The 15,848-nt window shown below is 41.9% G+C and overlaps 1 protein-coding gene across 1 annotated transcript in view; it reads left to right on the top strand.

The window, feature by feature from the left end:
* The first annotated feature begins 561 nt into the window (after positions 1-561).
* The window catches only part of LOC121610935 (neuroendocrine convertase 1-like), a 158,568-nt gene continuing 143,281 nt past the window's right edge, over positions 562-15,848 (top strand). Inside the window, 2 exon segments of the mRNA XM_041943263.1 lie at positions 562-693; positions 1,542-1,718. Coding sequence (XP_041799197.1) covers positions 1,548-1,718 — 171 coding nt within the window. The 5' untranslated portion in view covers positions 562-693; positions 1,542-1,547.

Below are 15,848 nucleotides of genomic sequence, written 5' to 3'. Positions count from 1 at the left end.
ACGTAAAATGTTTAGTGTAGTATCACTGAAGAAAACATATTTGAGCTGCTGTAACCACAGAATTGAGCGACATAGTAATGTAACTTTCTGACGATTGACTAATCAATGAACGTTGCAGCTCTAATTAGATGCAGCCTTGTAGTTTTTAGGAGCCGCGTGTATGGACAATAGACATACATGTGGGAAACAACTGACTGAATACGGCAATTTACATAATTGCTTTCCAAATTACATTCAATACATACTGATGTATACACCATAAACAAATTGACCAACTTCATGGATCAAACGTTATTTGCATAATCTGGGGGAAGGAGTGGGAGTTATGAAGTAATGCTCTTCAATGCTGCACTCTTCCAACAGTGCACTGGGTGTTTTTTCTTGTCGAGGAGACACCGAGAAGAGTGAGGTGACAACTTTTTGTTCCATCATCGTTCACAGGAAAGTGCAGGCATAAAGAAAAGACTGATAAAGTTCCTGTTTTGCTTAAAGAGGGAAGTTAGTTCACACAATGAGAGCGCCGCTGTTTTTCTGCTCTCAGAAGCATTTGCATCAAGGCCAGGAGATTAAACGTGTGGGTTGGGAACTGGAGCGAGTGTGTTGTCTCGCTTGGGGCCCCCGATGCCAGAGTGCTAGCTTTCATCGCACTGGGTGAAAGATTTCTCCTGGACGTTTCACTCTCTGTGGCTACAGGTGGGTGGTTCGCATGCTGTAGGTGGCAGCCACTGTGGATTTCATGCAAAAGTACAGAGGAGGTGGCTGTGGGCAAATTGTTTCACAACTGCCAATGTTCAATACTTTGTGCTGAGATGCTGAATCCCACACTCTATAAACTCATTAGTGTGGTTAGATGGTATTTGGAGTGCTATGGTAATATTTAAAACCGTAGGTGTTTTTGTGTTTTTCTAATATAGATATTTCGAATGTCAGTTTTTAGACCTCATTATGAAGAACCAATGGAGAGAGAGCATATTCAGTGGGAATACTGTTGCCTTTCAGTAAAAAAGGAAAATGGTATCTGATATAGGCAGAGCTGAAACATTAATGGGCAACTATTTGGATTATTTTAATCATTTTGCAAGACAAACATTTGCTGGTTCCTGCTTCTCAAACATGTGAATTTGATTCTGTTCTTTGTCATATATAGGTGTGAATTGGATATCTTTGTGCTGTTGGTCAGACAAAACAAGCTATCCGAATATGTCATGTTGGGCTTTTTTCACTATTTTCTGACTTTGTAGACAACAGTTGATGTAATGAGGAAAATAATCAGCAGATTAATCTGAAATGAAATCATCATTAGTTGCGGCCCTACATGCTTCTCTGCACTGCGTGATGTTTTTTCGAATCAGTGCTGTGGAAGTCCCACTTGTTTTACTCACATAAACACGCTCAAACATCATTATAGTACAGCAACGTGGGCTGAGACTGACATCGCGTCTTAGAACAAACATGACTGACGTGAATTTGTGAAAGGTTTAGTAAATGCATTTTTTTCTTGACGGTTTAAAAGCCATTTTCTGCTCTATCTTCTTCTTAAGGGCTCCATGTTCAGTGCAGTCGTGCTGGTGTTTGGCTGCCTGCTGCAGAGGACACTAGTGACCACAGAGGGGCATCGTGGGACCAACCGGCATGTCTTCTATGCAGTGCAAATGGACGGAGGCGTCAGAGCTGCAAGAGCTCTGGCCGAGCAGCACGGACTGGAGGTCATACAACGGGTCAGTGCATGTTTAAAACCCCTGTTCTTACCTCCACCTGTGGGCCTACAATTTACATTTTTTACATCCAGCTACTGAGGGCCTTTTTTAAGAGCTGACAAAGTGCTGACTTCTGTTTCCTGTTGAGGTAGTGGTCTACAAAGAGTAGCACACACACACATATGACAGGGCACATATATGCACCCAGAAAGGCACACATAAACATACACTTCCATTTAGCCTACCTTACGTTCTGCCTGTGAGAACCTCCTATGTGTATATCTATAATTGGCTGAATGTCTGTGGAGAGGATTGGGTCTTTACCTATTTGCCTGGGTTTTAATCTGTCAGGCTGAACTCTTTCCATTCGTCAGAAGACTAGATGTGATTTATCCACATCAATACTTTAAAGGTTACTTTGGCTGTTGAGTCTTTTTGATATATATTATTTCAATATTTTGAAATGTACTTCGTCCGATTCTCGTTTATGAAAGATTCACATTCAGAAAGATTTAAAAAGTACGGGACCTTATGAATTGACACCCATTCCTGCCGTGCTCTGTTATATTCAGGATTTTAAAAGAGATTCTTTTATTTAACTTCCCCCCCACGCAAAGACTAACGGATCAACACGGGTTCCCAGCATAAAATGTGCGATTTGATTAAAAACATTATGAAGGCAATACATCATTACTGATGGTAAAGCATCCAGGTATGTGACTGATCTTAAACACAGTGAGGATGATCACTAAATGCATTAAATTGCATATAGACAGTCCCCTTTTAAAGAATTAAAGCAAAATAGTGGATATCTTGTTTTTTTTGACATGATGTTTTTAAATGTCATAGTTCTGTTTATGGCTTGTTGTAGTTAGAGCCCTACAGATGAGAAAGCTAAGAAAATACTATTGCATCACACCTCCAGTCTCCCAGAGTCCCCATAAAATGTTTTAGCTGCACTTCATTTATTTAAAGTGTAATACACTGTGTACAGCAGATGTATATTCCTCCATCGATTTTGCTCACAGCAGACAATCAAAAAACTGTGATTTGAAGGTATTGATAAGTGATACTGGAGGCGTGTGTGTGTATTTTGACATTATTGATAAGAGTTAGGGGGAGTGTCCGCTTGCCTGGTGTGAGGCTGTGTGCAGCGCTGGCTCTGGGGAGCAGTGACACAAGCTCATTTCAACCTTGGCCCCGCTGCCTCTGCTGCTGCTGCTGCTGCTGCCTGGATCATGAATAAAACATCTCTTTGACCTTTATCAGGAGTGTATTGGACAGTCCACCCCCGTCTCTGTCTTCCTTTCTGCCTGTCTCTCTCTCATTGTCCCTCATGCATGCACACAAACACCTCTGCCTCTCCCCGCATTGTTCGCTGCTCTTTTATACACCACCGACACCATCCCTGGATGCAGTGACCACATATAATGACCAAAACAAAAGCAAAAACGTTTTCCCATTTCTGTGTTTATGCATATGCGCTGCACTATGAAGCACGTGTTTGCAAGTGTAGTTTTGTTCTGGTTTTACATTGGGAAATGGTGCAACAATCCTGTAGCACTGTAGAAATCAGCGATAGGCTGCTGTAGTTGCCCATCGTCAAGGGTGTGCAGTAAGTGTGTTTGTGTGTTAATAAAGTGTCCAACCTAGCACCACCATAGAAGAGCCTCAGACAACCCCCACTTTCATGATCCCCTCAGGTCCAATCTGCTGACTGGCTTCTTTTACCTGTCTGTCGCCAGAGGCTGACGCTAAATGTCACTGACACTAAATCGCCTTTGTCAAGTCAAACCTATCGCTAATATCGTAATATCAAGAAGAAGCCGACGCTTCACAATTTGCTGTGATACACATATTTCTTTTTGAAAACATTGAAGTGGAATGAAAAGTCTGACAAGCCCAACGCCAGCTTGGGAGGATTGTGATGTCTGCTGGCATTCCAGCGGTAATGCCGCACGAGTGGAATGGGAATCAAATGTCTCCATGCTGGCACTCAACATATTGTTGGTCTCTTTGATTTAGTGTACACCATCCAAGAAAATGTCATTGCGTCTCTCCATTGTGCAGACTTGACATATCCATTTTGCAACTGTAAAATACAAAGAAAAACAAAACCAAATAAAAGAAAAAAAAAAGAAAAACCCAGATGATGTCTTTATGCCACATGGACAGATTTACTGTGATGCACTGCAGTTGCGTTTTGCAGGTGCCTCTTTGGAAGCAGACGCACTGAAGCCTTTCCTGTCAATCTTTATGATTTTTAAATGTGTCAAAGTGATTGAGTTTTTCTGTCCACATCCATCTTTCATTTGTTTTACGCTTTGCTCATCTAGAAATGTTTAAATGTAGCTTATCGTTTGTCAACATCCCTTTGAATTGGAGGGCAAATCAGCTCTTTCCCAACAAGATAAGATCCTGTGAAACGAAGCAACATTTGAATAAAGAAACAAACAGCACAAACACAGCGCCCAGGAAGCTCGTGCTTGTAATTATTACAGCTCACGGTGCTGACGCGGATTCAAAGATTACTGCCACACAATGGTGTGTCTCATCTCCGTCAAAGGCTGCGGTGGTGTAATGCAATCATTACGAACCAGAGAGAAATAGATGCTCTGACTAGGCAGGTAATGGCAGCCATTACAGGTGCAGAGTTTCACACACAATGACGGAGAAAAAAGAACCCGATCGCGATCTAAAAAAGAAGATTTTCTGTTTCTCTTTATGCCGCAGAACAACAGCACGGACTTGATATGACACGCTGACTTAAAAAAAAAAAATCTCAGCTTGCAGGCAAATTTACAATACAGCCGACCCAGTTTAAAGTTACATCACATGATACTGCAGGTATTATTTCTTGCTTACTTATGAATTTGCAAATCCGATTAGAGCCAGATTAGGTCTATGTGTTGCATTGTTTTTATTTTAGCTGAGATCACTCCTTCAAGAATTAAATTTGTTTGTGTGTGTGTATGTGTGTGTGTGTGCACACGCATGGTTTTTGTCTTGAACTCTGACACCAGGAAGTCCCTGGTCTCCAACCAATGGAGAAAGGCCTCCCAGATCCCCCTTCTCTCCAGTGAGGCAGAATACTGCTGGCAGATTACCATATCATTACCATATCATTAGCATAGCATTACTGCGGCACAGCTTGGCTCGCTGTCTGCGGACGTGCTATCAGCTCATCGAGAGATTCAATCCCCAATCCGCTCGGTGCCCCCCCCCCCCCCCCCCCCCCCCCCACCCCTCCCCTCCCCTCTCCTCCCTCTGTACACGCAAGGTGTGTTTTCCATCCAAGTAAAGCAGATGTAATTGAGGTAGAGCACTGGATTTACCGGCTAAATGAAATCACACAAACGCTTCACGATCAGCCAGAGCTGCGGTCGTACACATTCAGAGAGCTCCTTCTCTGACACCTCATAGCGCTGCACCCAATTCAGAATTTCTAATATCCTCTCAGAAATAGCCTCAGTCAGATGCTAAGCTATGTCAAGCCTTACTCTGGCTGGATTACTCCAGGCTGTTATGTTATGACCAGGTGTGTGTGTGAGTGTGTGTGCGCGCGTGGCTGAAAGAAAAAGGCCAATGTGCCACCGTCCTCTCCCTTTTGTGTACCGGTGGGCACCCAGGGGCGCGAAAAGGGACACCAATCCTCTAATGGTTGGAAGAGAGGGCCCATTCCATTAGTCCAGAGCCCAGAGTTCACCGCTGCTCCTCAGTGCGAGGAGGGCGGAGGGAGTGAAATGGAGGCAGGTGTTGGCCGGGGGCAACGCAGAGGGCAACGCTGCACCAGCTGCATGCTGGGAAATGCAGCACTTTTTTTTTTCCTCTCCCATCTCCACTCCTCCGCCTATTTCTATTTCCTCAGTACAGATGCACACACCTTGCACATATAGCATGTTCAGCGCACACACACACACACACACACACACACACACACACACACACACACACACACACACACACACACACTTCCTCTCATCTGCTTTTGTCCCCAATTTTAATTCATTCCAGTAAGCTTTTCTCCATTTTCCTTATCTCTTTCTTTCTCACTCTCTCCCTCACACACTCATTCACTCACTCATTCACTCACACCTATCTCCATCTCTTTCATTTTCGTCTCTCTCTTTGCTTACTGCCCCCCCATACCCTCCCCCCTCACTCCATCCTCGCCCATGCCTCACTCTCATTTGTAAATGGAGAGAGGACTTGACTGAGGAATATGTGGAGAAAATGTGGTTTCCCTCCCAGGTGGGAAACTCTGGCGGGAGATGAAGGTGGAGAAGAAGAAGAAGAAGAAGGGGGGTGAGGAGGAGAGTAGAAATTCTGCTACCACTCCCTCTCTGCTTCTTCTCTCTCTCTCGCGCTCTCTCTCTGGGCTGAGATGATGTATGGCTGCAAAGGCCACATGTTGGCCGTGTGATGGATTAAAGCACTTTGTAGGAAAATTACTGAGAGCGCCTCAGCACACACAAGTCTAGCCCTTAATAAAACTCTCTTCAATATTGAAATGGAGAGAGAGAGAGGGGGGGGGGGGGGGGGCGCAGGAAGATAAAGGAAGATGGTGGACGAGTTCAGGGAGCGTTAGTGGAAGCACACAAACACGCTCATACACAATGCTCTCATAGATGATGTAGAACATCAAGAAATATTGTAAACCTGCACATTGTGTAGCTTCACTGTTGGATTTAACTTGTGTGTAAGTTTGTGTTTGGAATGGCTCCATGAAAAGAGCTTAGAGAGAAATGAGTGAAAGTAAACCAGATTTTATGAAGTACTTGTTTATTCTAAGCTTTTTGGATGAACTCTTGTGACACGTTTGTCAGTTGCTGCTGCTAACGAGTGTTTCAGTGATTTCCATTTCTCACCCAAAGTATGGAGCTGAGAAAGTTTTGAAGTAGGCACACAATCCAATCCAAACCCATGTAAAGTGACAGTGGACCTCAGTGCACGTCAGTTTTCATTTTCAACCGGCAGATCGCTCGAGATCGTTTTCATCTGGGTTATCATTCACAGTTGAAGTAATTGTGAGTTTTTAGGTTTTTTGGTGCAGAGAGTGGATTTTATTTTGGTCCTGCTGCCTCACTGAGTGGGACTCATGAAAGACATAAATAAGTGTAGCAGGCCTGTAGCAACCCCAATTTGGAATGAAATAACTTAGTATGTGGGTGTAGAGTGCAGTGAGCCGCTTTAAATAACACTCAACTAATTCCCACATAATGCAATGACATCACAGTGACACATTTCACAGTACAGCACTTCTTAAGTGTCTGAATGTGCTGTTAACTAATGATATAGTAGCTTCAACCAAGCTGAGCTGCTGCATTCAGATTCATGCCATAACATTATTATTGTCTCTCGAGCTGCAGCCATTAGCCGATTCATCGATTAGTCAGTTGACTTTTTCTGGCACAAACGTCAAACATTCACTGGTTCCAGGATTTTCCTTGTCTTTTCATATGTGACAAAGATGTTTTGTATTATTCACACTTTTAGTCCCCTATAACTTAAATTGTGTTCACCCTGAGAAGAATTCAACTGAAAGCGGCAACATAGTTCCTAATATCAAAACCCACCCACCTCACCCCATTTTCTTTTGTTCTTTTTATTATGTTGTTGTGTACAGATATGTTTTCTTTCTAATATTCCTGGAATTATTTCTCTCCTTTTTTCTTGTGTATTCAGTTTTGTAATCAGAGGTTTTATCCTCCTTGTGGTTTCAGGGATTGTATGAGTGTCCAGGTGTGTTTTGTTCACCTCCTTGCGATTAATGACACGTCTCTTGTGGCTTCTTTGGAAAATAATCTTGTCTCTGTGTGTGTGTGTGTGTGTGTGTGTGTGTCTGTGTCTGTGTGTGTGTGTGTGTGTGTGTGTGTGTGTGTGTGTGTGTGTGTGCTTCAATTCTTGATTAGTTTGTATAGTTGGCAGAATATAATATTTGGCTCGTTCAGCCTTGTTTTGGTGATGTTACCACATTCCTAAATATTAGCATTAACTTGGTGAGTACTTTGTTTTCATTAACTATAGAAATGATTGCTAACACTCCAAAAATATGATTCAAATTGTTGGAATTCTTATGTCAAATTTACACCAAATAACTCAATCCTAAACTAACTCCCTTTGTCTTTAAAAACCCATCAGTCCTCGTGTTTGTCACTTTCAGATGGACCGTAGAACCTTCACCCCCCCTCCTGCATTTCCTGCCAATACTGTAACCAACAAGGCTTAACTGCTCACCCCATTTAGCCCCTAGCGTCTCCCTCCATCCCCCAGCCCTCCTCCTATCCCTCCTTTCTGCTTCTCCATATTTGGGGCTGTGGAGGCCACAGCCCCTGTAGGGCTGTCAGTATACACACCAGCTGCTGTTTTCTCCATAGGGTGGGCTGCCTCACGTGGCTCTCACACACTGCTTCAGTGACTCTTGATGTCTGTGTTTGTTTTTGTTTATCCTTCATGCTTTTCCCTTCCATCCCTCCCTACATCTCTGTTGCTCTCTCCTCTTTCTGTTTGTCTGTTGGAGGCCGTCAGCAGCAGCGGGGCATGCGTCCTGTGGATGCTCCAGTCCAATGCTGCTGAACTGCTATCAGACAGCAGCAGTTTAGCAGCTAGTCTTACACTTGTTCTGCCTTGTGTTGTGTCCTGGGCAGGTAGCGTACTGCGGATGTGTGTGAGCTTTTTGCAGAAAACAGCTGGCTAGTGTTGCTGGAATCAATGTTGATGTGAGTAACACGACTGAGCCTGAATGAAGCTGTGGACTGTAAAACCAACACAATGTACTGAAAGATGCAAAAATGCTCCACTCCTCTAATATTTTGCATAGTCATTCGATTAATCATTAATGTAAACATATTGGTAAATGCAGCTTTAAGTTTCCTTCTTTGTTGGAACAGCAAAGTATTCAGAAAAATAAGCAGCAGTGAAATAGTTAATGGTGCACATATATCATGCTTTCTCATACACATCAGCATTTCTCTCAACAGTTTCCTGCTAGGAGCTGATTTGTCCTCACTTTGGTTTTCTCCACCTGTTCTTTGTCTCTTCATGTTTTCCTCTGAGCAGCTGGCCCCTTCTCACTACACATCTACCTCTTCCACTTGTTTGTACTCAAACTTCACACTCTTTGTTCTCTCAGCTTTTAGGTTTTCATCTTTTGTTTTGTTGTCTCACTACTACTTCATTCTCTCTCTGGAGGTTCTGGATTTTCTTATCCTGATTTATTTGCACACATGAGATCAATACAAACAGGGCTGGCACTAATATTTATTTTCATTACCAATTAATCTGCAGATTATTTTCTCAATTTATTTTTTTGTCTATAAAATAACAGTGAAGAATGCCAGACACAGTTAGTTAGCCTAAAGTCACAAATGTCTGGGTTTGTATGACCAAACATGTTCAATAAACTGCAATACAAAACAGAGAGAAGCAGCAGCCATCACATTGGAGAAGCTAGAAGGGTGGAATATTTGGCCAAGTCTTTTGACAAATAAATAGTCATATATCAAAATAGCTTCAGATTATTCTTTTGTTGATCAAATAATCATTTAGTAGGTAAATGTAAGATTATTACAATGATGTCATTGCACTTCTCATCATTGCTCCAGATGGAGTAGATTCCTTGACTCTGAATGCAGAGAGCAGTTTGGAGTCCTCCAGCTGCTGGTGTGCTTCTCCAAGGTTGAGCGGCATAAGCAAGTGTTGATGAAACGCTGTGAAACACACAGTTACGTGCTGTTTTTCTGTGATTATGTGATGTTGAATGATATTTAGAAAATTGTGTTGGCCTCAGACTTCTCTTCAGAAAAATAACAGATTCGTCTTTAATTAACAGCCTGCACTTGAACCTGCGTAGCAGTCGCTATCGCTGACTTTGGCTTCTTGCTTTCTTCCTGTCTTTTTTTGGTTTTCGAGTGAAGAAGATTGTTCGTTTAATTTTTGTGCTGTTACTGTTTGTTCCATTCAGGTTATGAACAAACGAAACACATTTGCTTTTAAATGGAGTCTGGCCAGCTCAGTTCACCTGAACAAACCCTGAGCTTGAACTAATATTGATCTGAGTATTAATGTTGTCTTCTGCTTAAACTGCTGGTTACAACTTGTCAAATGTGCAGTTTGTTCTCGTTTCTCTTTCTGCTCACTTTCAGTGGTATTTGTGGTATCATGTGAAGTAAACTATTAATAGTTTATTTAAAAAAACAGCTGTTAGATACCTCAGTGGTAATCACACAGGTAACTTTTAAGGTAGAGGTGGGCAGTTTTGCCTTCAGCAAAAATTATTTAAAAAAGTAAAACGATTATCATGGATCATTTAAAACTTCCTATCAAGTCACATTTTTAAGCTCTTTGAGCAAACAAAAGAGAAGAAGAAGAACTTAACAAAAAAGAAAAAGACATAAAAAATAAACAAAATATGAAAAGAAGCAGACATTAATGAACAAAAGACAGAACAAGGACATCACAATACCTGCGGCTCTTGTTGAGCTTGTGTGTTTGTCTGTGCCTTAAATCAGCTTTCTCTTTCAAGTGAGTTGTTTTGGATTTTAATACCTGGGCCTTTCAATCATGTGCTGCACAGTACGCTAATCAGATCTGACACTCGAAGAAGGAGCGCAGGCATTTCTGATCCATAAGAATCCACAACAATAAAGTGTGGAATAACAAACTACGTCTGGAGGAGTCACTGATTCATTGACTGTATGCAACAAAAATACTGCCATAATGCGCAAGTATACTGAAGTATTGTGCTATAAAATTAGAGTCCTTAAGCAACTGTTTATCAACAGGCACCTAAATGAAAACCGGCACATCAGACACTTGCCTCAATAATTATTCAATCCAGTTTCGTACAACATAATAGTTTTCTTTTCTCCCCAAATCAAGATTCATGATTTTGAAAATCTTTTCATTTTGTTTCAATGGAAAATAAGAATTGGCCAACTCTCAAAGAGTTTAATTAGAGCTTTTAGTGTCCTTTGCTTTGTCAAGTGTCGCAGCTGGAAGAGAAACCAGCAGAGTTTTTCTGAGCCTGTAAGTGGAGAGCAGTTCAACGTTAAGTGTTTTTAAAGGGATATTAACACAGCTGAATGTCTTGATTTATAATACCGTATCTTTTTGGTTTGTACTGTTCGGGTGTCTGAAGAGCATGTTGTGTTCTGTCAACCTTTAGACCAGAATATAATTACTAGCGGCAGAGAGCAAAGTGTAGTGCACCGTAATGAATTTCATACTGTAGCTGTGCTTGTTCCTGAGGCTGTACATTAGGTTGCTCCTAAGCCAAAATAAAAAGCCACTGTGGGGTAATGAAAATTTGGATCTTCAATTGAATAATTTATTCTTCTTCTTTGTGATCATATAATTGCAAATAATTTTGGTTGGGGTCTAATATCACTCCTTATGGTAACTTCTTATCAGCAGTAGTAGCTGATCCAAGTCGTATATATGCTGTACACAACATATTGAATGAGACTGCCTGTCAGCTGTGCGTCATTTTTTATGTCAGTGAATACCCAGGAAGTGCTGGCCCAGTTAAAGGGAAATGTCGTGGTTATAGTTGTCTGAATACGGTTAAATAAGCGGTTAGCAGTGTTGCCTTACAGCTAGTATGTCCTGTGTTTGAACACACAGCTGGAGTCCTGGAGTCTGGAGTCTGATTGTTCTCTCCGGTGTGTGCATTACTGCCTGCAGTCCTAAGACATGCAGGTCAGGTTATTTGGAGACTCTAATTGCATATACATGTGACTACCACATTATGTTAATGCAATTACTATATTGTCTGTCTGCAGTGTTTCTTGTATTACAAATACGGAAGGCTGACAGGGTTACTTCCTCTCACATGGGTGCTGGAAAGGCATGTGTCTTGGTGGTTAGCTGGTCATCTTAGCACTGTGCTGAAGTGCAACTTGTAACAGACAATAGGAGGTGATGTGAGGTGAGAAGTGATGTTTTATGCAGCTGCTTTTACAGTTCATCTTGCACTTGAACCTGAATAGACATCTGCAGATGTGCTTGATTGGATACGTAAAAAATGCAATTTTCCCACTAGAAGGCAAAACCCTGTTAGTCTCCTTTAGTTAGTCCTCTTTCTGTTCAGTTACACAGGATAGTTGAGGATACATTCGGGTTTCTTATGTGAGACTGTTTGATGCAGTTATTTATTGGTCTACTTCATGGCCAAAGTCCCCTCCATTGTGTTAACTTCCTCATTTTGCGGTAATTAATATACAAGAATAACTATTTACAACAGTATTCGTCATCTAGACAAGTCAAATGATAGCTTGAATATGAATATAAAACAAAAGTTTGTTATGATGGTAAATCAGTACCTGTGAAATGACACTTAATCATGACAATCTTAAAGTGAATTTGCATTTCCAACACAATAAGTTGGAATTCATGTGTCATTAACATCTGTCAGAATCCAGAGTTTTTGATTTCCTTCAGCAACATGGTGGAGTTCAGATATTATCCTTTGAAGGCTTTGCAGCACTCTTCTTACAGCAGCAGTGCTGTCATGTTAATTCCCTCTTCATCAGCACTGAGGTCATTAGTTGGAGAGATTCACTTAAGCAATCGAGACGTTCAGAAGAGCATTTTCAATAGCTCTGTCTGACAGCGTCTACCTGCCTGGAGGCTCAAGGTCTCGTTGAAGTGCGGAGTCGTCCTCGGTCCGAGAAGAGGGCAACAGGTCAGGGTGCTGTGTCTCCACTTGTACTGTATTTATGTCAAAACTTCAGTCCCATGCTTTAGAAAAACCTCATAAAGGCTTTCAAGTAGTTCATGTTTCTCTGAACTTGGATCATCACATTGTAACCAATAATAAACAAGTAATATGTGGGTGTTAAATCTAAGACGGCATTTAAAGCACTGATGTGTAGGATTTAGTGAAATCTACTGGCAGAAGTGGAATAATGCTGTATGAAAAAAATTCTAATATTCGCAGTTATATTTTCATTAGTGTGCAATCACCAAAAAGTAAGAATGGTCGTGTCTTCATGACTTTAGAATGAGCTCCTTGTATCTGCAGAGGGAGCCGATCCTCTTCTACACACCAAATACTGCCTCTAGAGAGGACCTTTCGTGTTTTTTGCAAGTTTTTGCGCCCACCGTAGGATTCCCCTGCATACGTAGGGTGGGTGAGGCAAGGGGTGTTCAGTTGGTTGCAATCTGCAACCTCACCACTGGATGCCGCTAAATCTTACACACCGGATTTTAGTGAGTTTTGCAATAGGACAGAGATGAACAGATTAGTCTTTTGCTTTTCGTCTGACAAATAGTCCAACAAAAGTCTTAAAAGAACGGATTATCAACTAACTTGATTGACTAATAAATTCATCGATCAGCACTAGAATTAATACTGTGTTTATAGTGGAGAAAAACATGTGTATGCATGTCCCAGTATTGCATCGAGGTGCATTGATAAAAGGACATGACTGCTGTAAATGTGATCCTAGAATCTGGCATTTAGTCAATTTGTGGACTTCATTTTGTGCATTACCTAATAGAGACAAAATGTAGAAATCTGTACTTTATAAACACACGTACACACACACACACACAAAACAAACCAAAAACAAGCATGAGTTTTCAATCAATAATCAATATATGATGGTTGTAAACATCATTCATGTCACCTACAGTGGTAGCCTGTCGGAGAATACTGTTTATGGATCCACTAAGTAAAGAGCTACCTCTGACCGCAGTCAGCTAAAACATCCCAATTCACGTCAAGCTTGCTTAGTTCACTGTGCAATGATTCAAGCATACAGTATCAATCTGTGTGTCGGACTGTGTGTGTGTGTGTGTGTGTGTGTGTGTGTGTGTTTGTGTATGTGTGTGTTTGAACACTCTCATGATTAGTGTTCTCAGTGACTGGCTGGCTGATGGGGTTGATTTGTCCGACAGTGCTGTGTGTCAGGCAGGCTCAGCGTCCGCACTGGAGAACATGAGTGAAGGAGCGGATAATTGATAGTGACAAGGCGCTCCCAGCCTTAATTGCTGCTGGTGAATTAGATTACCTTTTCAAAGTGCCTTCATTAGCAGAGGGAGAGCCATACCAATGGTCCCCTGATTGGCCTCATATTGTTTTGCTGTGAACCTGCTCTAGCAGGGCACAAGGATGTGTGTGTGTGCATGTTTGGGAGGGCGTGTGCGTGTTTGTTTTGGTCGGATTGGAATTGCTCACTAATTTCCATGTACAGTTGTAGTTGACTGCGTGTTCGTGTGTGTTCATTGCTCACTTCCAGTGTCGAGTTGTCGAAGTGACACATTTAGCAGGAAGTGTTTCTCTGCTTGTTTGGCCCACTGACTGCTTTCACTATTTTATTCTGGTATCTAGGCATATAGTTCTAGTTTTATTTGGTCAGATTTTGAGATATCTGCCTCTACATTTCTGCTGCCACCCCAGTACAGTGAGGGTGAATGGAGAATTGCAATTGAAGAATTCAATAGCAATGTGTCCTGCACAACAAAAAAGGAACAAGTAGTTCTAGTTACTCTGAATAGTCCACATACCATGCGGTAGCTGCTTTCTGCAGAAGAAATGGTCCCTATAGAAATGTTTGAATTGGGACTATTTCTAGGGACTAGCAGGTCATCCACTAATTACATGGCTGGTGACTTCCTGTCCCCATGTCAAAGTGCCCGAAGCTGCTCCTGATGGTTAGGCCAGTGCCTTGCGTGGTTGCTCTCTGCAATCTGTGTGTGTGTTTGTGTGAATTGGTAGCTTTGGATAAAAGTGCTTTGGTGTCTTGGCTAAACAAAAACTCTACAGCCAGCAAGGAAATGTAACAAAAATTGTAAATGGGCCTCAAACTTATACATGAAACTGGCATGAATGCTGGGTCTGTACGACCCAGCCTGACTGAACATGACTGGTACTGCCAACTTTGAGACACAAACGCATCTTGAGACCCAAATCTATGTTTTTGCTGTCATTCATCCATTACTGGCCGTTAGCTTGACAGGCGACGTCCAACACATAAGAGGCATGGATGCAGACCGACAGAGAGAAAAAAGAAGGAGATTTCCTCATACATTTGAAAATAACCACACCCAAGCTTGACTCGAGGGCTTTGGAACTCTAGACTTACCAACTGTAACTAGACATCTGTCAACGTGCAGGTCTGAAAGCAGCAAACATTAAGCAAAGTCGGTGATTAAACTTAGTAAATTACTGGCTTGAACGTTCCGGCGGCCAGCTTCTCACAGGTGTGGATACTAGAGAGACACACCACCCAGCACAGCCCCCATCAGCTCACAGCCACAGGATCAGCACCACGGAGAGTGCCGCAGAGCGCACCAACACTCTGTTGGTTATCCAGACTGACACAGATACTGTTCCTGGAAAGACATAACACTGCTCAGTAAAAATGTATTGTGCTAATTCAACTACATTGCAGGGCATCAGGGTCAATAATGACCTTACTGTACAGATGATGTATTGGCCATGACGCTCCACATTCAGTATAGTTTCTTTGTCAATGTCATGAAATTTAGTGCCTTCACTTTTAGTTACAGTATAACCATGAAGTCACAACATGCCACAGAGTCTGTTTAGTGCCAAAGCAGTCCCTGGCCTCATCTTTCCTTTAATGAACATTATTCCAACAAGTTCCATGCTATGCTATCTTATGATAACCATACCATGCTATGGTTTTCAGATTTTAGAAAAAGAGACCACTGGTATCTGATGGGTAGTCTATTAGTAATCTTTTAGGGGATTTCTATTTTCAGCAAATTCCAGTGGCTAAAATCTAAATCAAGGCAACCAAAAGTGTGCTAAAATCTGGCCCTTATTGTTCATAATTTTACTCTGAGAGTAGCGGGAACAGAAAAATAAAAATCAAAGTGCTCCTTAATTAATTCCAGGAGAGGTTTGGTTTTTCTTCTCCCGAGCAAATTCAGAGGGCAAGGTTAGTTACAGCACCCATTGAGCTGGTGGGAACATCAGTAAGGGATATCTTGCTTGAAAGTTCCCCAGTCAAAGAGAAGTTTCTATGACCCTGCTGACCACAAGAACAAAACATAAACACCCTAAAAGCTAAGGGAAGAGCAAGTAGTGAGAGTAGAGAGGGGCTGTGACTCCATGCAGAGGCGATGACATGAACGGCTTCTTAAAAAAAAACGCCTGAATCCAAAAGTCCAAGACCTTAC

Source organism: Chelmon rostratus, chromosome 8, assembly GCF_017976325.1.
Source record: "Chelmon rostratus isolate fCheRos1 chromosome 8, fCheRos1.pri, whole genome shotgun sequence".
Classification (NCBI taxonomy): Eukaryota; Metazoa; Chordata; class Actinopteri; order Chaetodontiformes; family Chaetodontidae; genus Chelmon; species Chelmon rostratus.
This window is presented reverse-complemented; position numbering and strand designations above follow the sequence as displayed.